The sequence below is a fragment of the Pteropus alecto genome, unplaced genomic scaffold, assembly GCF_000325575.1.
Source record: "Pteropus alecto unplaced genomic scaffold, ASM32557v1 scaffold587, whole genome shotgun sequence".
Taxonomy (NCBI): Eukaryota; Metazoa; Chordata; class Mammalia; order Chiroptera; family Pteropodidae; genus Pteropus; species Pteropus alecto.
In genome coordinates, this window is record NW_006439816.1 from 640,080 (window position 1) to 663,970 (window position 23,891).

Sequence of the window (23,891 nt, forward strand, 5' to 3'; positions counted from 1 at the left end):
GGCGGCGGCGACACGGAGCCGGCCGGGACCTCGGGGTGAGAGGGCACCGCGGGTCGGAGGTTCCGCGGGACGGCACGTGAGCATCGGGCCCTGCTGTCCTCTGTCCGTAGGGGTCCGTAGCTGCGGGGACAGCCGGCGTGCGGCGTATGGCCACGGGGTTACGCTGTGCGGACTCCATGCCCTGTCACAACCAAAAAGTAAACTCTGCCTCGACCCCGAGCGCCGAGCCGCCGCGACCTGGCGACGAGATCGCGGATCATGCCGGGGGCAGCGGCGCCTCGGACACCAAGCCCAGCCTCGGCACGGGGCACGCCCACGGCGACGCGCCCGCCGACGGGACCCCTCAGGCCTGCGGGGTCGCCGGCCACAGCACGGACAGCAGCCTCGGGGACTGCGAAGTGTCCTGGCAGATCGGGGCTCAGCTCAAGCTGCTGCCCATGAACGAGCAGATCCGGGAGCTGCAGACCATCATCCGCGACAAGTGAGCCGGGCCGGAGGCGGGCGGGAGCCGGGGTCCCCGCGGGGGCAAGGGCCGTGGCACGTCGGGCCTGGTCTGTGAAGGGGAGCGGCACGTAGCCCGCCTCGCCAACCGTCCTCCCCCGTCTCTCCGCTGACGGTCGCTTTGTGCTCGCTAGGGACCTTCTCGGTAGCGTCCCGCTTCCTCTCGGCCCCCCTGAGCGGCGACGAACGCAGTCCCCGGGTGGCGCACGCGCCACGCTGTGCTGCGCGTCCGCCGCCGGGCCGCGTGCTGACCCTGTGACCCAGGCACGGTTGCCCCGCAAGGTTACAGGCCACCTCCAGGCACCTCGGGCACAAACAAATAGAGCGATGGCGACAAAATGTGCCCAGCCGACCCCGCCGTGCTCGCTATCGCGGGCGTGTCATTTCTCGGAGCGTACGTTGACTCGGTCACGTGCACGCTCACAGTCCAGCTCCTCTCGGCACTGTTTACTGTCACCTGGAGAACGTTACCGGTGCCCGCTACGCTTATCACAGCGTTCGGCGCCCCTCCTCATCCCACAAGCCAGCGTAGCCTGACCTTCACCTTAAACGCTAAATTAAAATCTCAAAACTCATGTTGTACATGGCGTTTTTCAAGGGACATGTGTACCACGATGAGCTACAGCTGTCTTCTCTACTGGCAGGACTTTAAATGAGTGGCTTCTAACTTTCCAGCGGGTGCCTTGATCCTTCTAAATAGCTACTGAGCCACGATGCCACTGGCGAAATCAGATTAGTAACTTTTTCTTCACACCATTAGACTAGGTCCCCTATTTGTGTCCCTGCTCCAAGTTTCCCGTCTCCCACTTCCAGCCACAACCCTATTAACACACCACTTTGACCGGCAGCTTGCCGTGGCCTCCCAAACCGAGGCCAGGACCCTCGGCGTGACAATAAGGTCCCTCTTCGTGGTTCCCAGGAACGATTCGGAAGGGATGCCTGCTCCTTTTCCCATCTGAAATTCTCTCTAATCCTCTGCGTGTTCAAATCCCACCTATTCTTCAAGGCGAAAAACAGCGTTAAAGTCCACCTCTGCCAAGAAGCTTTCCTTTAATCACTCTTCCGCCCCTCTTCCTTGGCCTATTCAATGCAAGATTCACCTTTTATTACGTATATTGTTATTTCTGTGTTGATCTTTCGCCATCCATTAGATTTTAAGCTCCTTGAGAACAAAAACTGTATCTTCTACATTTTGAATTCCAGCCATGCCTTACAAATAATACTCAGTTACTCAAGGTCCCTTTTAAAGCTCTCAAAAGTTATTGTTATGAAACTATACTATTTAACTGTTTTTAATGACTGTGTATTGAAAACCACTGTGATCGTGTGATCTTCAAACGTAGGCAGCATAGGCCTGGTAGCTGTGCTGTGGGAATCTGAAATAAACTTATCTGTAAAACAAAGAAAATAGGATGATGATTCTTGTTTCTCTAGAGCAGGAGTTACTGACCTTGAGTCTTCTACCCCACTGCACCTGTAGATGAGCTTTCGTGAACCTTCAGAAATTATCTGGCAAATGTTATTTTCCGTATGTGCATTTTTTAATGCTTGTTTTTAAAATAACATCTTCGCTGACATATAATTCACATAGCTTACAATACACTGTTTTAAGGGTCCAATCCAGTGGGTTTTAAGTATGTTCTTGGGTGCGCAAGCATCGCTACAATCAATTTTAGAACATTTTCATCATCCCAACAAGAAACCCCATACTCATGAGCAGTCATTCCCCATTTGCCCCAACCCCCCAAAGCCCCAGACAACCACTAATCTACTTCCTGTCTCTATAGATTTGCCTATTCTGGACATTTCGTGCAAACGGACTTGTACGACATGCGGTTTCTTGTGACTCGTTTCTTTTTTTCATTTAACGTAATGTTTTCAGGGTTCCTCCACGTTGTGTCATACACCATGCCTTTTTTGGCTGAATGATATTCAGGTGATGGACATTTGGGTGGTTTCTACTCTGGCTATTATGAATAATGCTGCTGCGAACATTTGCATGTGCTCTTTTTTTATGGGGTAAGGATTCCTTAGGTTTCATTAGGTTGTACAGAAGGGTCTTCATGACAATATAAGAGTGAACTGTCACTGTGGAACTTGGCGAGGGCATGGCATTCAGCATTCGTATATGAGAAGACCAATACCTGATTCTACTGTGTTAATCAGAAAAGCCTGGGTTGTATAGTACACCTGGGTGTAAGTGAAATCTTTTTTTCCCCCGAGTTTGGAGGGAGACAACGGGATCTAGAGTGATTTTAGGAAAGATATTTAGCGTTTCTGTGCTTCAAGTTTATCATTTGTAAAATGAGGACGTTGGTAGCATCTCACAGAGGTCTGGGGAGGCTACAACAAGATACTTTGCTGTCTGAACATTTATTATAAACGGGGAACAGCTGTGCACACTTACGGCGTTTCAAGCCTTCGTGTTGGGATGGTTCTGATGGTATCCATAAGTGCTGGTTTCTTGAGCTTTCGGGAGACAGTAAAAGGAATTAAACTGTACATACAACTCACCTTATTTTAAAATGCGACGCTGAGAGATTCTAGGTAATTTTTGTCCTGCTACCAAATAGTATGGAAAGACTCGCGACAAATTTTGATGACTTAGTTATGTAGACCGGAGACCGTTTGAATTTTGTTTTCGTTCATCGAATCCGTCAGCGGAGACCTCTGTTGCTTTTCTCTTCGAAAGTTGGCACCCCTTGCACAAACAAGACCTGCTCCATCTCATTTAGGGGGCTCGCGTAGGGCACCGCTAGTAAGCGGAACGTTTCCCTAGGTCTGGTGGAGGAGTCGCCCCTCGATCGCACCCCGTCTTACTCAGGGCTTTGGGCCGGCAGGGCCGCGTGTTGCTGTGACCGTATAAAGCAAGATCAAGCACATCGGACTGATTTCAGACGTCTTTATTTTTGGAAATGTACGGTATTTGCAACATAGTATGTCGGTGGTATTATTGGAATTTCAGGGGATGGTTTTCTCAGTGAGAGTGCAGTAATCTAAACACGCCCCTGGTCAGGTGATTGACTCCGTCACGCATGGGTCACTGATGAATTTCAGAAGAGAAATGACGTCGTTCCTTTCCAGTTCCTGTTGTCGCAGTGGATGAAACCACACACGCCCCCCTTCCTGCCTCCTCTGCGTACTAAACCCAGCGACACCTGAGTGTGATGTGCTTTTCCCTCCCACATACTTCATGACTCGTATGTAAGGCAACGCTGTGGATTTAAAAGATCATCTTCCTTTCCCAGGTTCTTGTTTCCTTTCGTCTCCGGAAACATGGAAGGAAAGCTGTTCGTGAGCCGGGGAGCATGTGAGTGTGTCCGGCATACTTTCTGGAAGACGTGTGCCGTGACCTCAGGACGAAACTTGGGTGAAAGCTGAGCAATCTTAGCTATTTTCGTCCATGAAGTAGCACTGAGGAAAGAGCACATTTAGTCTCGTAACCTTTTCTTAGTTCCCTGGAGGGGAGAAAATGAACCCCAGGATGGACGAACATCCCTGCAGCCCTCCTGTGAGTGCAGCTGGTGGGATTTGGCTCATCCGACCAGGTGACACGATGTTTTTGCCTGAAGCTGTGCGTCTGAATCTCTTGGGGGGTCTTTCTCTTCTCAGTTTCGGCCCTGTCGTCCCTTGGGTGGAGACTGAGCACCTGTCGCTCGACAAACACCTTGGTGGTCGCGCTGCGGTCAGGCCACTGCCCCCTGCAGCGGGAATCGCCTGCCTTCAGCTCCGGCGTGTAGGCCGAGCCAGGGACCCCACGCCCCGAACGCAGCCCCTAGAGAGCCTGGCCTGGCACCGCCCCGAGACCGGACGGGTCTCGGAACTTTTCCCTTCGAATGTACAAAAGCAAAACGTCCCTCACAGGAGAGTCTGTCACCTGCAAGTTGCTTAAAACGCGAGCATGTTTTTGGTTCCCTGCGGTTTCCACATGAATTTTCGAACTGACTCTCAAGCCAAGACGGAGGAAGTCGCACTCCTGCTGGAATATTTATCCGTGTGAGGTGTCGCCTACTCGTCTGGACTCCAGGGAGGAAGAAAGAATATCAGGCCTGTCACAGTACCTGACACATAGCGGCATTAATGTTGCAATCCTTATAAAAAGCAAATAAATGAACTTTGGAAGGACCGAGACCTGGGTTCTGAGGGCAATGATCCTTTCGCTTCTTTTTCTACCTGACTTTGAATGTTTACATTGAACTCTGCTTTGAGGTGCTGGTAAATAATTAATGACACTATTTTATGAGCTCTTTAAAGAAGGAGCTAAAGAGCCGTAGCATTGATGACTTGCACCTGGCAGGTAGTAAAAGCTATTTTTTTCAACTTCCCCTTCAGCTTAGGTTTGCTTCGGGTACTTCAGTGGGCATTTGTTTTTCTGAGTGGGCAGGAAGAAGGCAAACCATTTCTAAATCGTCTGCATACCATGACCAAGCTTGGAGCTATTCATTATTCTACCGGTCACATAATAAGAAAGTAGCTGTGGAAAGTTTATGTGTTCAGAGTTTTCACTAAACATTAACTTGAAACGAAACATTTCTTTGCCTTAAACCTGCCAGAAAAGGTTTTATGAGCCACTTCCCTTTACCTTGTCGCTTAAAAAACAAAAAAAGAAACAAATAAAAACAACTTAGAGCTGAATTCCAGTCCATGTCGTTCTTTCTCCCTTCCTTGGGTTGACGGGTAAAATACAGGACACCCCGTTAAATATGAATTCAAATATACTTTTCTCATATAACTATATCCTAAACGTTGCATGGGATGCATTTCTGAAATACAAATTTAGGTATCCTGTATTTTTATTTGCTAAATCTGGTGTGCCCAGCCCTAACTCCTCCGACACCAAATGCTGAAAACAGTCCTTGTGTATAATCCTCATCTTCGAAGTGACAGCTAATTCAGTGCTACTGGGACGTGATTACATTAAATTGGTTCAAGTTATGGGGCAGAGGTTTATATTTAGTCATTTTGGGGAAGGGTACACCTTAGCGTATGCTCTACAAGCCGTGTTACAGCTGCCTCCGGAGGGAACATTTTTATGAAGTTTTATGTGCCTGCCAGGCTCTTTATTTTATCGTTTGCATTGTATGTACATGCCATGATGATTCGCAGGGAGAGAAATATTATAAAAACATATCGAAAAACTGATTACCTTTTCGCAAACATTCCCTTGTTGAGGATATCACCGTTTAAATATCTGATATTTGGACCCTTGGATATGTTTTAGAATATTCCAGGGATATGTGCCAGTGTATTGATTGCTTTTTAATAATTTTGCATGAGATTTTATGTGGGGTGATTAAAATGTCTTTCAGAACTTTGTTTCCTAGTATGAGATGTTTTTTAACAGTGATTTTGAGACAAAAGAGAATAGAGTTATGATTTGAAACAGCACGTGGCATGAATAAAACCCGGGGTCCAGTTTACATTCAAGCACCTTTCTTAAATAATTTAGTCCAATGGTGGGCCTGAAGGAAGGGCTCAGAGAATATTTGGAACTCAGATTGATCTAACAAGTAAATATCTGCTTTAGGAAACTCTAGTGTGAACAGTGTTACAGATTTAGATGTGGATATTGAAGACCGCTATTGCTTTTTCAAAAATGCAACCAAATTATTGTATTCTAACTGTATTTAATTTAGAAACCGATTTGAAGTAAACAGTATGGATCTGAAGTGTGTCTGAAACAGCAGGAGATAGGTTAGTAATTGCCGTTTGTAGTGGGGTGACTTGGAGCAGTGAATGCTTTCGTTGGAAATCAAATACGCTATCAAAAGATGACAGTTCATATTAGGTTCTCATAGTGTGTACCTTTTTTGGAATGTAGAGCAGGTGCTTATTATGCAAAAGTTACCTGAAGCTGATATCTTGGGTGAGTGTGTGAAAAGGTATTAAAAATGTCTGATTCCAAAAATAAAACAACAGATCTGGACAACTGTAATCACATAACCTAATATAACTTTTCTATGTGATAAATTTATGCATGACTGTCCAGAAATCAAAAAGGAATATTTCAGATGTCGTTCCCAAGATATGTTACTAGATATTTCTTTAAGATAAATTCAGACTTTTCTTTCCTGTTGAAAACCTGTGTTCCGGCTGCCTAGACAGCTTTGTACAGGTCTAGCCAACACGGCAGTAGGCATCAGTGTTTTTATTTTTTGTAGTTTGCTGACTTTTTCTTCTTTGACAAGCATGTTGTAAAGATTCTTTGGTAGAGATGAAGGATGCTGGTGTAGAACAGGAAGAGCCCCGTCCTCCCGCCACCCCCATCCCCCGCTCAGCACTGGGGGATTTCAAACTGCTTTATTTGTGGCGCACTAAGCAAGGCAGATGGGCCGGAACTCCCCAGTGACTTCAAATTCAGGGCCTTTAAGGGAAAAAATGCTGAGTATTCGAGCGTAAGGCGTTCGGGGCTGTGGGCCGCGCTGAGGGGTCAGCTCTTGGGCGAGCTCCAGCTCCAGGAATCTGACTTGTTCACCTCCTGGTGGCGTGGCTGGGTCTGCAGGGCGATGGCCAGGTGGTCAGGAATGGAAAGAGGTCTGAGACAGCTTGGAACTGTAAGTTGGGGACGTTATCTCAAGAGTAGAACATTCTTCTGTTATCTTAAGCAGAGTTACGTTGTAGAACCTGCTTTACAGGACCAGACGCCGCCCTGCCGGGGACAGGCGAATGTCCCCGAGGGGTGGGGGTAGACCAAGCCCTGCACCGAGAGAAGAGGGTCCTTTGGGAGAGCGCGGAAAGAATTCAACACACACCGAAGTTAGAGTCAAAGGGAGGGTTTGTTAGAAAAGGGGGAACAGTCCACAGAGCGTGGTGTCCGCTCAGACGCAGGGAGGGAGACGGACAGTCACAGAGACAGTGAGAGGGACCGAGAGGGACGTGGAAAGAGGGCGAGCAGGGGGCCGAGCATTCAGGGAATGCAGTGTGTCCAGCAGTTTCGAACCGCGAGTGAGCGTTTAAAAGCCTTTGTCCCCCATCTCCGTGCATCCGGACACAGTGAGGACGGGACGAGCGCGCCGTGGAAAGGCGGGACTGTGGAGGGGGAGGCCTGCTGCAGTCCCCAGCCTTAATCCTCCCGTCCCCAGGGTTTTAGCCACCGGGAATGGCCTGTGGTTCCCGGTTGCCCTGCAGGGCTGAGGGGGTGGTGGGCCTGGCCCAGGGCTGGTCACCGCAGTGCCGCCTGTGATTGTGGCTTGACTAACATTTGAAGTCTCTCACCTCCTCCCTACGGTGACTCCCGTGCAGCTGTGACTCCTCAGGAGGGCTCATTTAAAACTTCCAACTAAAAGCCACGTCCTAACACATCTACTCTGTTCCGATTTGCTGTCGGTTTCATTAATATCTGTAATATGATAGGACCGTGGTCACTCTAAGAGCCCTAATGCCATTTGTATCTGGAAGATTTCATTGTTTTTCCTTGTGAAAGGAAGTAAATACAGCTGGAAAAAACAAAGCCACAATTAACGGCATGTCGCGATACTGTCTGCTTGCATGTGCCACTTTGATGCTGTGTCGGGCCGTCTTCGGTAGGCTGCGTATAGGCAGATGGGGATTTTTAGGTCCATCATCCTGTTCGGGTGAATCGTTTAACTCGAATGGGAGAAAGACGAGGAACAGCGCTAGATTTTTATGAACAGGAAAAAAGTCAGCCTTTAACATTCCCTTTTTGGCTGCTTAACAGCTTGTGGGTGGCTGCAACCCTACATTGTTGTCACTTGGGTCCCTCGGGATATGAAAGTATTGACCAGAAAGGAATGTACGGAAAAATAGCAGAAAGATCTCGAGAATGAAAGATTTGATTGGAAAACAGGCAAAAGGAACAAATTATCAGTGAATAATTTGTGAAAGGGGGCTTAGAAATTGGGTTATCCATTCTTAAAAGCAGTGGCAAAAGTACAGGACTTTTCGCGTGGCCCATTCTCATTCCACAAAGGAGCAGAGAACAGGTCGATGGGTCACTTCTGGTAACAGGGCTTTTAGATCAAGGCGAACGGAAGTGGCGAAACTGAGGGAGAAGCCGATTTTCTTACTGCAAAGTTTTGCTCTTAACTGGACTCGAATGTGGATATCAAATAGGTATTTTCAAGAATATTTACTAAGGCACTCCATCTAGGTTCCTGTATCCTGGTGAAAAATATCTTGCCTCAGTAATAGTCTGTCCATGTAAAGTTTTAAGCTTTTGCTACATGATAGGTTTTAATGTCAGTGTTATTATATGTATTAAGTGATATTTCGCCTTAAAGCTCTAATCTCCACTAAGACTTGTACTCTTTTTTTTTTAGGACAGCCAGTAGAGGGGACTTCATGTTTTCTGCAGATCGTTTGGTAGGTGGAAGCTTTCCGTTTTCATTTCATTACTGTTCCTAGTGATATAATCATTGCGGGCCAAGGGACTTTTTGGTCTAGAGCATTCTGGGGGTGAGAGATTGTGCCGAGTAACCATCATCTCGCTAGACTTCTGACGCGGTCTCCACTCTCGCATTGAAGCTTTGGTCTCGATCCCTTTCCCCTCGAAGCATTGCCCGTGGACTCATTCCCTGTAGTTCTCAGGTGCCGCTGCCTCTAACCTGGTCGTGGGTAACCCTTAAATGCCTCACCTTAGGGCAGTGAAGTACATTAAAGGAAAACCAAGCGTGCAAGGAGACCTAGTAGTTCCCGAATGACATCCATCTAATGCGTAAAAGCGAATACCTCTCGTAGTTTACGCGGGGTGTTTATTTTGCCTCTTCTCTTCTGTACCGTCCTCACACGTGAAGTATTAAGTTGGACCATCTCTGCTTTTCTCGGGGACTTTCTGTTAAGGATTGACCAAGCTCATTTCTCCTCAGCTAGTGAGATCTGAAAGGATCTCAGGCCACATTGGGTTGTCTTCAGGGCAAGCACCGTGTTTCATCCTTGTGATCATATCTAAGCGTGCTCAGTGCTCGGAATGAAGTGGACGCATTTTCTCCTGTGCGTGTTAGCATCCATCCATGCAGGAAATACACATCGAACTCCCGTACGTCAGGCACTGTCCTGGGCAGTGTCACAGGGGGAGGAGATAAAATAAAAAATACAGACGTGGTCCTTCCCTCGTGGAGTTTACAGCCTAAATACTGTTGTCAGTATTTAGTTTGGGAGAGAGAGAAACGTGGCTTATTAATGTTCGTTTAGATTTTTCCCTGAGAAAAATTTGTATTTCAAAAGAATGTACACGACTCCTAATCCACTTTTGGCTTTAAATATTCCTGGTTCAGAGGCCACTTCTATTTACAATTACTTGAGTTTGAGTCGCATCGAAATAAATGTAACTGACATTCCCGGAGGAAGGAACTTGTGTCAGTGGCTGCCGTGGGGAAAACAGAGGTCTTGGTGTTCAATGGTAGAAACTGGTTCCCTTTTCTTTCTGTTGATTTCCTTATGCCCTTTTTCTCTGGAAAGTGGGGGTTAGGATCGTGCTGGTTGTGAAATGCTCCCTTGAAAGTACAGGCACTATATCTCAGTCAAATGAGATCATGAAGACGAGGACATAAGTCAGCCGAGGGGATTGTTGGGGCCGCTCTGTCCTCTGTGGTTGTCTGTGCAGGTCCTGACATTGGGAGGCGGTGGAGCATCTATTTAGGGTTCTAGCTTTGAGGATTTCTAGTACGCTGTCCCATTGTGGTTGACATGAATTCCATCCTGAGTTTATCAAGATCGGCTTCCCTAGCACTCAGATCTCAAATTCTCTAGATTTACTTAGCCGCCCTCCTAATGGTTTTATGTTGTCCTGTAAGGCTCAGACACACAGATTTCTGTGCCAGGGTTGCAGGAGGTGGGCAGGAGGTAAGAGTCTCTACAACACTGTCACTAGGGGGGACCTGGGCTCTCTCAGGGTCCAGGCGCGCAGAGGAAGGAACATCATACCTGGTGTCTGGAGCCTGTTTCTGGAAGTTCTGCTGGGATCTCTCCTCTGTACCCACACATTGAGATCATTAGGAGCCTTTTTTCTCTTTTCGGCTGAGACGCCCAGTGCATTCAAGCTCAGGAAATTGGTTCGACCTCATGTATTCATTTGTTTCCTCCTAAGGAGCTTCAGGCTTTATTGGCATTATTGTGGGCCTCGTTAAAAAGGATCAAACTTAACAATTTCAAAGTACTAGACGAGGCAGAGAAGTTCCCCCGGGCACTGTTTCCAGGGTAATCAGCAGTGTATTCCTTCCGAGGGTGTCACCGTGACTCTTGTCACTTGCTGCACTTGTCCTGGACTGACTGAATGCCAATCAGAAGGGGTAGTTGAGCCTTTTGTTGGCACTCATGTCCCTGACCAAGTCTGGACACCTAGCAGCAAGCAGCCGGGCATTTGGATCTATCTCTGAATCTGACATGTGATGGGGCCCCCTTCCTACTCCATAAGCTAAATCTTTGCCTAGTGTGTTCCTTAATTTTGCCTCGTATTCAGTTCCTGAGGCTAACAGGTGACAGGAGATTCTTAGCAGATTTTCAACTTATTCTTTCTTTGACTCTCTAGATCAGACTGGTTGTGGAAGAGGGATTAAATCAGCTACCGTATAAAGAATGCACGGTCACCACTCCCACAGGTAACCAGGGCTCTTACTCTTATATTTTCATCATAGAAAATCAGGTAGAAGTGTGGGGGGGGGACATGGGAAGAAAGCAGTAAATCAGTATATACGCTGAGGAGTCTAGTTGGAGCTGTTCTTCTAAGCAACTTAATAAACCCAGAGACATTTAGTAAAGAAATTTATGTGGACGGCTTTTTCTCGATGGCTTTGCTTGTCGATTCAAGTTAAAGGTTAATCAGTATTCTTCAGCATGCAGGTGTCGCCTTTCTGGTCCCATCCGGACCAGAGTTAAGAACTGCCGGCAGCTCATCTTCACCTCTGCGGGGAAGCTGCCGGCGTTAGCAAATGGGTGGGCTGCTGGCCATTGAAACTCCAGGTACGAGGATGAGAACAAAGGAAAACAAAGCCCCAAACGCTGAGAACTGGAGAATTGCTTTGTTCTACTCAAATAGAAAGCAGCCAAAGACCCGTATTTCAGGGATTCGAAATTCTGATGTGTTTTGTTTTAGTAAATGATGGAAACCGTGCTTTTCAAAGTCCACTTCACAGAAATCGGGGGCTGAGCTTGCTGTGTCATAACCGATACAAGTCCAGGACGAAACCAAGGGTTGAATATATCTTGGCAACTACTTCCCTGTCTCCCTTCTGCTTTTTAAGGCAGAATGGAGGGTCACGAACAGGGACAGAGAAAGAGGCTCACAGCAGGGCGCCGGTTCGAATCTATGGGGTTTATAGCATTCTCTGAATTCAGTTGGACGAATGTGTTGGTGAAGATCATACTACCATGTATCCTATTCCTGCTTGATGAAGTCCACATCTGCCAATGATCTTCTTATGAAGAATTAAGAAATAGCTATGGAAAATCTTGCCCCTTCTCTGTGTTTTCACGGGGAACCTAAGATGTCACACAGTGCTTCTGGACAAGGGCTGCACAGTGCCCATCTGCTTTAAACCATAGGCACATTATCAAATAAGTAGGTTGGTCCAGTAATGAAAGACAAATTCTTTGGTTTTCTTCCTCAACAGGGTACAAGTATGAAGGAGTGAAATTTGAGAAGGGAAACTGTGGGGTCAGCATAATGAGAAGCGGTAGGTTCGCATGTGCTTGACTGTCTGTTTGCATGGAAGCGCTTGCCATTTTCCCGGGAGAGAGGTGGTCTTGTTTGTCGTGATTGCAGCCCTCCGTAGCTTGAATCTCACCGTCTGTGTTGTCTGTCCTCATGGTGCCTCGAAATCATGGCCTGTGTGTTGCTGAGTTTGGCTGATTTCGACCACAGAGCATCTTTCCTGGCGCCTGTCCCCATGGGCAAGCCAGCGTTCAAAGAGATTCAGGGGACAGTGGGGGGATAGGAGGATGCGGAGGTGCCGTCTTGTGGAGAGTAGAGCAGCTCGATGGACTGTGGCACAAATTCAGACCTGCAGTACTGTGAATGCGTGGCTGGAGAAAATATTTGTTCTTGGTTTTTTGTTTTTTTGTTGTTTTTTTTTTGTTTGTTTGTTTTCGTTTTGTTTGGTTTTGGTTTTGGTTTTTTTGTGTGCGGAACAGTCCTGCCCTCTCAGGAAATGGACCGAATGGCTTGTTCAATTTTTTTAGTTGTGATCATGTAGGCAAAAGCACTCGCTGTTGTTTCCAAATACTGGTCTTATAAATGCTGGATTTGTGTTTGAGTACAACCGATTACCCTTCCTAACCAACCTCTGTTCACCAAATCACGGGGCTGTAATTAGAACCCATACCTGTACGTGGGGATGATTATTTCCATCTAGCAACTTTATGGATTAATTCTTTTTTGCACAGGATCCAAGGTACAGTGGAAGCCCCGCTCGCTTGCGCTGGAAACGGATGATTTTTTATAACATATAAGCATTCCCTTTTTTCCTCTGACTATGAAGTTTGTGAACAATTGAATAGGTCAAGTGAAACAGGAGCTTTAAGCGCCCTTCGTATTAGACTAGCTCTTAAACAACGATAGGATTTTTAGGACAATATTGTTCAACCTTTTAAAGCTGATGACGACAACGTACATAGGCTTTTAAGGCACAGTTTCTTCTGTTCTAGTCCAGTTCCTGCCCTAAATAAACAATTTAAAGAAGACGATTGAGTAAATAATCGTACAAGTAGAATTCTGAAGTGGCCTAAAATCTGGAAGGTGGTATGAGGATGGCTGACTTTTGGCCAACACGTCCTTCAAAGAATTCACACTCAAAAGTAGTTCCGTGTTCAGAAACCGGGGTCGGGGGTGGTGCTGTTGGCCGTGGTCCTCTGAGGGGAGAGGGAACAATATGGTATTTTTTCACTATTTGCCCGTGGAGCCTCTGCCACCGAAGCCACGCTGGGGCTAAGCGACGTCTCCTGATGCCGCCCGGATCTGAAAGGAGGTCCTTCGGTCTGTAGCCCCCGTTCTTCCATGACCCTGCATATTTTTTTCAGATGAAAGTAACAGGTTTAGTCGGTTTAAAGGCTCTCTTAAAATAATGCGAGGAAAAGCTCAGCTTAACAAAACACTTTATTTCCTGTAATTATGGCAGCATGACAGCTCCAGAGTCGCAAGCCAGCAATGAAACTAGCTTACCCTACAGTTGCGTTGACCAGCCCGTAACCTAGTTTCGTTGACCTGCATTGAGTAGGAAATATGAACATTTCAAAAGGAAACCTGTTTGCGTAAGAATTGCTTCCATCTTGACGATGCCCTTCGGCCTGTTCTTGGACTTTCTTTCACTCGATCGCCCCCTCACCCTTTTCGCCTTTTTTATTTCCTTCTTCAAGGTGAGGCGATGGAGCAGGGTTTACGGGATTGCTGTCGATCCATACGGATTGGGAAGATCCTGATCCAGAGTGACGAGGAGACACAACGAGCAAAAGTATATTATGCCAAGTTCCCTCCAGACATTTACAGGAGAAAAGTCCTTCTGATGTACCCCATTCTCAGTGAGTGGCTTGAGCGAAGGCAAAAACTGTTTCCAAATGTGTTTTTTGTCAGTTAGATTTGGAGTCGCCCTGGGCACTTCACTGGACAGTCTTACTTTGTAATAACAGAGTGTACATTAGCCCAACTCCATCAGCGCCGGAGCGCCTCTTTCTGAAAACGCACACGTAGAAGCGAAGGATCTAATGAGGCGAAACATGTGAAACTGAAAATATATTGAAATATATCCCCTCTCTGCCCAGTGAGTTACGGCCTGATTTTCTCAAGGATTTGTCCCCTCTGCAGATGATACGTTTTCTCTTCTTCTGTTCTGTGCCTGAAGCTTAGTCAGATCTCACACATGGCATGATCTCCTAGGGTTGGGGGTGGAGGCCGTGTGTTAAATTTGACATCTCAAGTACTGGATGAATTTAGGGCTTGTGCATTAGAAAACTGAAAAGCGTATGTGTCGTGTTCATTGTTGAAAATAACGTCCTCGGTAAAGAACAGGTGCCTTCGAATGAAGCTTTCCCTAGTGGCATCTTATGTCAGACTACTACACTGCCTTTACTTCAAGAAACGTCAAACACATTTTGAGACAAATGTTAAAGTCGGCGATGCATTTGGTTGTCGTTTGATTTTAGGCACTGGGAATACTGTAATTGAAGCCGTAAAGGTCCTTCTAGAACATGGAGTCCAGCCCAGTGTTATCATCCTTCTCAGCCTGTTCTCCACACCTCACGGTAAGTTCAGCGCGAGGCGGTAACGGGGGCCCCGGACGGTCACTGGGTGGGTAAGTGTGCATCTGTCCAGCCTCTTCTCCTGATGAAGTTTATTTGCATCCACAGTAAATCCGAATCTAGTTTTAGTAGTTATTACGTGTGTTTGTCATTCTAAGCTTACTGACAATATTTCACACCGTTCCGATGTTGTCCAGATACAAATAAGACAGTCTGAACTAACCTCAATGAAGGGGATCGCGCTCGTTTTCCTGGTGGCCCTGTTTGGGTAGAGCCTGCGAATAGCCGAAGGGTCCCTCTGCTCCCAAGGGCGAGGTTCTAGCTAGCCCCCGTGGTCTTACTGAAGTCAGCTTCGCAGTGTGTAGCAAAGAGTTCAAGTGTTTTAAGCTAGACTTCTGCTCAAAGGGTCTGTGATAGAACCGTGTGTTTCACTTCCTGAGGGAGGTGAGCCTCATTTAAGACCCTTCTTTCTTGCCATATGATCTAGGACAATTGCAAAAGTATCCTAGTAATCATAGATGCACATAGAAATTTAGCTTTTAGGCTTTTCATTTACATTTAGTGTAAGAAAAAATTTGAAAGTATGTAAATGACTTACCATAATGAAATGGTTAAACAGATATATATTCAAAGGATGTAACGTTATGTAACTTAAATCATTTTTAAAAATATTTAATGACATCAAAAAAACTATGTGGTAATATAAAAGAGCAGGATAAAAAAATAAGAGTGTTAGAGTAGTGTTGAGTGTCATCAGCAGGTTCAGAGATAGCTTATACAAGTTGTGACTGTTATAACCACCAAAATCAGACTTGGACTTAGGGAACGTAATAAATCTGTCCCAGCACGAGAGACTAGACGGACGCACAGTATCGTTTCAATTTCATCTTAAAATACACAGTAGTGGTTATCTTAGGATGGTTGGATTCTAAGTGATTTGTTTTGTTTTTAAGCTTTTTGATGTTTTTCAAATGTTTACAATGAATGTGCATTTGTTTCATGATTGAAAAGAAAGAAATATGTGGCTCCCAGTTAGGACGGGCTCTCATTTCGAAAGGCCCCAAGCCTCAGCCAGCCCTGAAGAGGCTACAGTGTGTCTAGCTGGGGAGGGCTGCGTTCAGTGGGCCGTTGGTTATTTTCCTGTTTCCTAATTTTAAAAAATTACCTGTGGGTCAGATGTCGCTGGCGACAAAGGGTGATTTGCTTGGTCATCCACTTAAATATTACAGGTGGCATTGTAAACATTGAGATAATCAAATAATTATCAGGTTTTCTGTCTTTGGGAGTAGAAAAGTAATTGTCTTAGGTCTAATAGTATACATTACAAGACTATCCAATTGCTTGACATTAGAGATGAAAAAGTCACGTTCTGTGGCGGCCTAGCTGTGGCTTTTTAGTTTGAGTGGGGTACTAAGTTGGTCCCTTTCTCTAGTCCCTGCCCTGCCCTGCCCTGCCAAGTCTGGAGTACCAACTCCTACAAAGCAACCTTGCTCGGACTTACGAAAGAAGTCCTTGCACCTGTGTTCCAGTTGAAAAACCATCTCATGTTTGATCCTGTTTTCAGAAAGAACTATATCCTCTCTATTCCCACTGCCTTTCAAGTAAAACAAAAGAGACTCTTCAGGGGAAAGGTGGCTATAGCTGAGTATATTTTTCAAATCTGGGATAGAAAACAATTTGATTTAAGAATTTATTGGTGGGCGAGTGGGCGGGAATGTAGTCTGACTACTATCAAAGCTTTTCAGATATCAGACATTACAAAAAACTAATACGAGATGATGCAAGTCTGGCTAGGTATCCAAAGGTCATTGCTCTCTGTCTTTGGTCAATATGAGACCTAGAGACTGACTATAAAATTCCTGAACTGCAACTAATGTTACCAAAAAGTCCTGCAATAACAATGTTCTTCCTCTTATTTTTCGAAGGTGCCAAATCAATCATTCAAGAGTTTCCAGACATCACGATTTTAACTACAGAAGTTCATCCTGTTGCACCAACACATTTTGGACAGAAATACTTTGGCACAGACTAAGTCATTGAAGGAAAATTCATTATCTTGTGTCATATTACAGTTATGTTTTGAGTTTCTGTCTGTCTTACGAATTCACTTGAGGAATGGCAGAGAAGATTGTGTTAAAGATGCTTTGTAATTTTTAGAAGTGGGTATAGTTGAAAGGAAATATTTGAGGCTTATTTATTTTATTCGGTTATTTCTTGACCGTTGACACCAAATTCAACAATGACACACGCGCAACTCTTAGAAAATATTTCGATAACGTTCTTTATGCAAATTGCTGAGCCCTCAGTGCATCGAAGCTATTCCCTCAGTTATGAACCTCTCAGTGTGCAGGTCGCTTGCAGCCTGAAATCAAACTCAAACGGGAGTCAGTTCTTTGGCCCGCTATTGTACTTCGTTAGTTGGTTTTTAGCTCTAGGGAGCCTCGTTTATGTAGGTTCAGTTCTGTTGTCACCTTCCTCAGCTCTTTACTTCCCTCTACTATACATGCTGGTACCTTGGAGAGGATGAAAAACATTTTCTCCCGGAATCTTCCATTTCCGTAGTATCTTCACTCAGTTGCATATATGGTTAGCCCTTCAGTCAAGCCATTATGTTCTTCATGGCTCATGTCCTACCCTGTGTATTTCCGGTCGGTGCCTTGCCAAGTAGGTAAAGAAGTTGGGGCGTTTCCTGCAAGGGGAACTGTAACGTTTACCTGCTTAGATTGAACCGGAGATGTCTGGATGCTGACAAGGGAGGGCTAAGTACCGTTAATGCCTTCGGTGCCCCAGCAAGGAACTGGTGGTGGTTTTTCTGGGGGAAGGACAGTTTCTTGCTGGGTTTTATGGCTAATAATTAGATTAAAATGCTTGATTTTTAATTTGAATGTTTCTGCTAGAGGCCTTTGATTCGGAAATTATTTTGCATGTTTGTCAACTGTAGATATAGTAAAATGGGAAAAATACCATGATATATTTTTTTAAGTCCTTAAAATCTATGTATTCGTATTTAGGCTTCTAAAAGGAAGATAAATCACTTTAGAAATCACAGTTTCTGTTCTAAAACTTGCTCGTCAAACCCCGATCTCATTTTACGTTGATACTAAAACACTCTAACTGGCCGATTACTTGATTAATTGTCCTCTCAGCCGCAGAGGCAGCCGCTGCGGGCCGCCGTTTAAGAAAAAGCAAGAGCAGAAGGCGGTGTTAGAAAGAGCCAGAGCTGGTGAAAGTCAGCAAAGAGGGCGAGGGATTCGGAAGGCTGCTGTGGGACGGGAGGGACTGCGTTTCCCGCTGCGATCTCGGAATGCTAGAAGGACTTCACTGTATTTTTGTCTTGCTGTTCGAGGACTCTCATAATAAAGTGAGATTAATCGATAGATTACTCACATTATAATTCTTCCATGGCAGATGTTGCTTTCGTGTCCTTATTGGAATTACTGTCTCTACTTGTCAGTTAAGTCTTTTGGTACAATGTTGATTTTGTTTATTCCCGATTAGAAGAAGCTTGTAACTGAAGCCCATGAAAGGCAAAATGTTTTTCTCCTTGTCCCAGGAAAGACGGCAGCCAGCAAACGAGATGGAGACAGGGTCCGCTTTAGATGGCTACGTTGAATTAGTTGGAAAGGTGATATTTACCAGTGTAGGAGTCAGTGCTTCTGACTTAGTGCTTATGTCTGGGCTTCGACATTTTGTTGGAAGTCTAGAACATCACACAAATTCATATTCAAGTATCGATATAAAACCATATTTTGAGTGAATTATTTTTATACTAGCAGCCATTCGGATTGAATGTGTCTCTGTTCCTTTTCATCACTTAACTTGATGGGGAGTTGACTGCGTTTGGTTTCCACATGGGGGGAATTCCTACAGTAACCAGCAGAAGTTATTCAGTGGGGTCACATTCCCGCTGGTGTTTGTCTACTATCCCCCTGCAGATTTCAAGAAAAATTTTAACTACGTCTTCTGAAATTTGGACCTTTTTAGCAAACGAGGCATTATTTGTAAGGTTACTATCTTGCAGGACTCTTTGGGCCCAGGAAATTTTGTACATGACACAAAATAACAAGATTCTTTTTAATGACATGAACCTCAGGGCAGTATAAGCTATGTAGATTCCTTATTGAAGAAAGAACCATTAACAAAATAAAAATGACACCCAGACAGTATACAGAAGTGTTTCTCAAAAGTCAAATGTGGATCAGAACCACCTGGAGGGCCACAGATGGCTGGGCCTTACTCCTAGAATTTCTGATTCGGCAGGTCTACAACAGGGTCTGAGGACATGCATTTCTGAGTTCCCAGTTGATGCTGATGTTGCTGGTCTGGTGGCCACGCTTTGACTTCAGACATTTCTTCTTTTATAACTTAAGGATTCAATGATACAGATTTCCCTCCAAATACTGATTTAGCTGTATCCGACAAGTTCTGATACGTTGCTTTCATGTCCACTTGTGCCAAAATGCTTTCTAGTTTCCCTTCTGATTTCTTCTATCTAGAGTTATTTAGAAGTGTTGTTTAATTTCCAAATATTTATAGGCTTTGTAGATTCCTTTTTGGTATTAATTCCTAATTTAGTTAAGAGAATATACTTCATATGATTTGAATCCTTTTAAACTTACTGAGAGTTGTTTTATGGTCCAGCATATAGCCTCTCTTGGTAAATCTTCCCTGCACTTTTGAAAAGTATGTGTATCCTACTGTCGTTGGGTGGACTGCTCTATAAATGTTGATTGGGTTAAGTTGATTGATAGTGTTCACTGTCAACAAGTCATATATTTTTAGAGATTTTCTGTCCTTTTGTTCTATTAATTATTGAAAGAGGGATATTGAAATCTCTGACTAAAATTTTTGCTTTGTGTATTTCTCATTTCAGTTCTATCTTTGCTTTAAGTGTTGTAAAGCTCTGTTGTTAGGTGCATAAACTTTTAAGGTCGTTACGTCTACTTGATAGATTGAACGTTTATCATTATGAAATGTCTCCTTTTATCCCTGTTAATATTCTTTGTTCTGAAATCTACTTTGGCTGTTATTAATATAAATATGCCAGCTTTTATTTTGATAGATATCTTTTTTCATCCTTTTACTTTTAACCTATTTGTGTTTTCATTTTTTTTTTTTACAAAGGCACTGAAATACTTGTGTTGAAAATAAACTATACATGGCTGATTTCTAAGTTTAATTACTAGTAAAGGCAATAAATATATATGACTATAATTATATATACTACCTAGGACTCTTCAGATACTCTATTTTATCCGGAGTGAGCTGTTTAATAGCTTTAGAATATGTAACGATACTGCCTCTCTCATTCCTGTTTTTAATAATTTCGTTCTTCTCTCTTTCATTTTTTTTTTCATATTTAATCTGGGTTTCTGGTAGGCACTCTAAAGTTGTATCTTGCTTTTTTATTCAGTTTGACAGTCTGCTTTTTAATTGGGATGTTTAGACCATTTTAATTTACTGTGATTATTGTTTGGTTTTAAATCTACCATCTTGCTGTTTGCCTTTTATTAGGCCCATTTGTTCTTTATTCATATTTTCCTCTTTTTCTGCCTTCTTTTAGATTAATCATTATTTACAATTCCATTTTATCTCTTTTAATAGCTTATTAGGCATAATAATTTGATTTTTTAGTGGTTTCTTTAGGGCTTATAGTGTACACCTTTAACTTAATCACAGTCACTTGTACCCATGTAACTTCTTTCGAAAGACAATTCACCGGTATAGAATTCTAGGTTGGCAGCGCTTTTTCTTTCAGTGCTCTAAAGACATTACTTCACTCTTTTTCTTGTGTGTTTTTGATAAGTCTGCTGTCATTAATCCATTTACATTGAATTACAGATAAAATAGGATTTACATCTGTCCTTACGTTATTTTTTATGTTTTTAAAATTGTTTTATATATTTCAATTATAGTTGACATACAATATCATATTAGTTTCAGGTGTACAACACAGTGATTAGACATGTAAGTTACGAAGTAATCACCCCGATAAATCCATTGCCCATCTGACACATACACCAGTTATTACAATACTACCGACTCTATTCCCCATGCTGTACTCTACATCCCCATGACTATTTTGTAATTACCAATTTATACCTCTTAATCCCCTCCCCCTTCACATCTCCCCTCACCCCACAATCTGACAACCATCAAAACGCTCTCTGTGTCTATGAGCTTGTTTCTGTTGTTCGTTTACCCTGTTCTCTAGATGCCACGTGTGACATTTGTCTTTCTCCGTCTGACTTGCTCCACTCAGCACAATACCTCTTGTGTCCACCCATGTTGCTACAGATGGCAACATTTCATTCTTTTATATGGCTGAGTGATATTCCTGTGTGTGCGTGCATGTGTGTGTGTGTGTGTGTGTGTGTGTATTACCTCTTCTTTATCTAGTCATCCATTGATGGACACCAAGGTTGCTTCCATATCTTGGCTACTGTAAATAATACTACAATGAACAATGTGGATGCACATGTCCCTTAAAAGTTTCGGGTTTCTTTGGATACATGCCCAGAAGTGGGATAATTGGGTCCTTCTTTGTCTCTTGTTATAGCCTTTGTTTTAAAGTCTATTTTGTCTGGAGAAAGTCTTGCTTCCCCAGCTTTTTGTTATCGTTGTTTCCATTTGCATGAACTATCTTTTTCCATCCTTTTACTTTCAGTCTGTGTGTATATTTCAATTTGAAGTGAGTCTCTCCTAGGCAGCATATGTAAGGGTCTTGTTTTCTTATCCTTTAAGCCACCCTATCTTTTGTTTGGAGCATTTAATCCTTTTACATTTGAAGTAACTGTTGATAGAAATGTAGTTATTACCATTTCATTGTTCATATTTTTTATCTTTTTTCTTCTTTTTAAAGAAGTCCCTCTAACATTTCCTGTAATATGGCTTGCTGATGATGAACTCCTTTAGCTTTTTTTTAAATCTGGGAAGCTCATTATCTGTCCTTCTATTTTAAATGATAGCCTTGCTTACCAGAAGGGAGGGAGAAGGGGGAAGGGGGAAAATAAAAAGAAATAAAATGTTAAAAAAATTATGTCTATATAGTATGCAAAAATACCATTAAACTAGGGACTAAGGCACCAGCCTATGATCTTGACTGGGCACACTTTGGTTCATAGCATTGTGGTTTGCTGGCATTGTTTGTTTTGTTTTTGAAGGCTGTAGTAGTCCATTTGTTTAGTGACTTTTTATTAAAAAATGTTGATAACAGTTGGATTTATGATGCCATTTTACTTTTTACTTTCTATGTGCCTCATGTATTTTCCTTTCTGTATTCCTCATTTACTGATTACTTTTGATTAAATAGATATTTTCCAGTGTTATATTTTGATTATTTAATAAATTTTCACTATATGTTGTTTAGTGACTTTTACAAACTATTTGGTATAGACTATGTTCCTTCTTGTGTATGGTCAGTGAAGTTTTTCACTTCTACTCATGTTCATCTAATGTTTTAACAGAGATTTTCTCGAATGCCGGGAGCTAAAGATAAAGTTAGGGAAAGCAAAAGAAATATAAATGAAAAACAAAATCACCCCCCTAAACAAACACCTCTTCTGGCTTTTGCATATTGGCTATGGGCTGGGAACTCCTTTAACACTTACGAGACTTGCACTGAGCCAAGGAGAAGCCCAAGATGAAAGCTTAGACCTTCTCAGGTCTTTTCCGAGCATGCACCTTCCCCTGGACATGTACATGGGTGTCTAAATTCCATGGGTGTCTAAATTCCATGGGTGTTTTTATATGTCCTGATTTTCCAAAAAATCTTTCTCGGCTTTTCCTCTCAGGCTTTAAGTGGTATATTGTCTCAGCCATATGTTTTGTGCAAGCATTTGTGGGTTTCCACTTCTCCCTACAGTGTTTTCCAGCAATGCCCACTACTCTTCCAGACCGAGTTCCAAGTTTGGAAAAACTGACACTCATGCCTGGCGTCAGTCGTTTGGGCTGCCTCCAGGCAGGTTAGAAGAGACATATACATGTTAAAGCAGAGGAAGTTCTGCTCTGCTCCCTCTGGAACTAGAGACCAGGATTCTGCAGTGGAAACATGGTCTTCCAGCTCTCCAAGGCTGCCACTACCCCCAGGAGGGTGTGCACGTGGCAAGGGCAAGTCAAATGCCACGAAGCGTCCTAGCATTTGCAAATTTCCTTTTTCGTGAGTCAATGTTCGCTTGGTTGCTGTCAAGATTGACTGTCGTCCAGATATATGAGAAAGTTAATCCTAACAGTTTCTGATGGGTTTTTTTAATGTTTCTATGAGGACAGAAGTTTAGAGTTACTTATGCTGCCACTTTGCTGACGTTTTTCTCATATTTGAAAGATAGTTTTTCTAGATTTGAAATTCTTGTTTGAAAATTTTTTTCTTTCAGCCTTTCAAATATATCATACTTCTATCTTTGGGCCTACACTGAAACAAACTGTTACTATTATTGAGATTGTCTTATACATGGTGAGTCATTTTTCTCTTGCTACTTTCTAAATTTTCTCTTCGTCTTTTCATTTCATAATTTTTACTTTATCTGGCTGTGTATCTCTGCTTTTATCTAACTTGAAGTTTATTGAATGCTTGGATACACAACTTAGTGGTTTTCGTTAAATCTGGCAAGTTTTCAGCCATTATTTCTTTGGATATTTTTTGTGCTCCTTTCCCTCATTTCTCTCCTTGTCCTTTCGTTACACATATGTCGATGTGCTTAATGATGTCACACATTTATTGGATTCTCTGTTCATATTTCTTCATTCTTTTTTCTCTCTATTCTTTGGATGACATAATTTCCATCATCTGTCTTTATGTTTGCTGATTCTTCCATCTTCTAGCTCAAATCTACTGTCGGTCACCTCAGTGAATTTTTCATTTCAATTGTACTTTTCAATCACAGAATTTTATGCTTTCTGGTAAATTTTCGTCTATTGATTTTCTTTATTTGATAAGTGTCATTTATCGCTTTAATTATGGTTTCGTTCTTTCAACATATTTGTTATAGCTACATTGAAATCTTTGCTAAGTATGACACGTGGGCCCTCTCAAAGGAAGTTTCTGTTACTAGATTCCCCCTCCCTCGTATATTAGTCATACTTTCATGTTTTTTTGCATGTTTCATTATTTCTTATTGAAAATTGGACATTTCTGATAATGTAGTAATTTGGGGGGACTGGTCACCTTGCCTTTGGGGATTTTTTGGCATTTTTTTTTACTTTAG

The 23,891-nt window shown here is 43.3% G+C and overlaps 1 protein-coding gene across 1 annotated transcript; it reads left to right on the plus strand.

Moving 5' to 3' along the window:
• Positions 1 to 19,548, plus strand: UPRT (uracil phosphoribosyltransferase homolog). Its single transcript, XM_006917041.3, has 7 exons — positions 1 to 481; positions 8,781 to 8,823; positions 10,988 to 11,057; positions 12,069 to 12,131; positions 13,810 to 13,971; positions 14,593 to 14,691; positions 16,614 to 19,548. Exons 1-7 carry the CDS (start codon positions 147 to 149, stop codon positions 16,718 to 16,720), a joined length of 879 nt encoding a protein of 292 aa, XP_006917103.1. The 5' UTR covers positions 1 to 146; the 3' UTR covers positions 16,721 to 19,548.
• Positions 19,549 to 23,891: the final 4,343 nt, after the last annotated feature.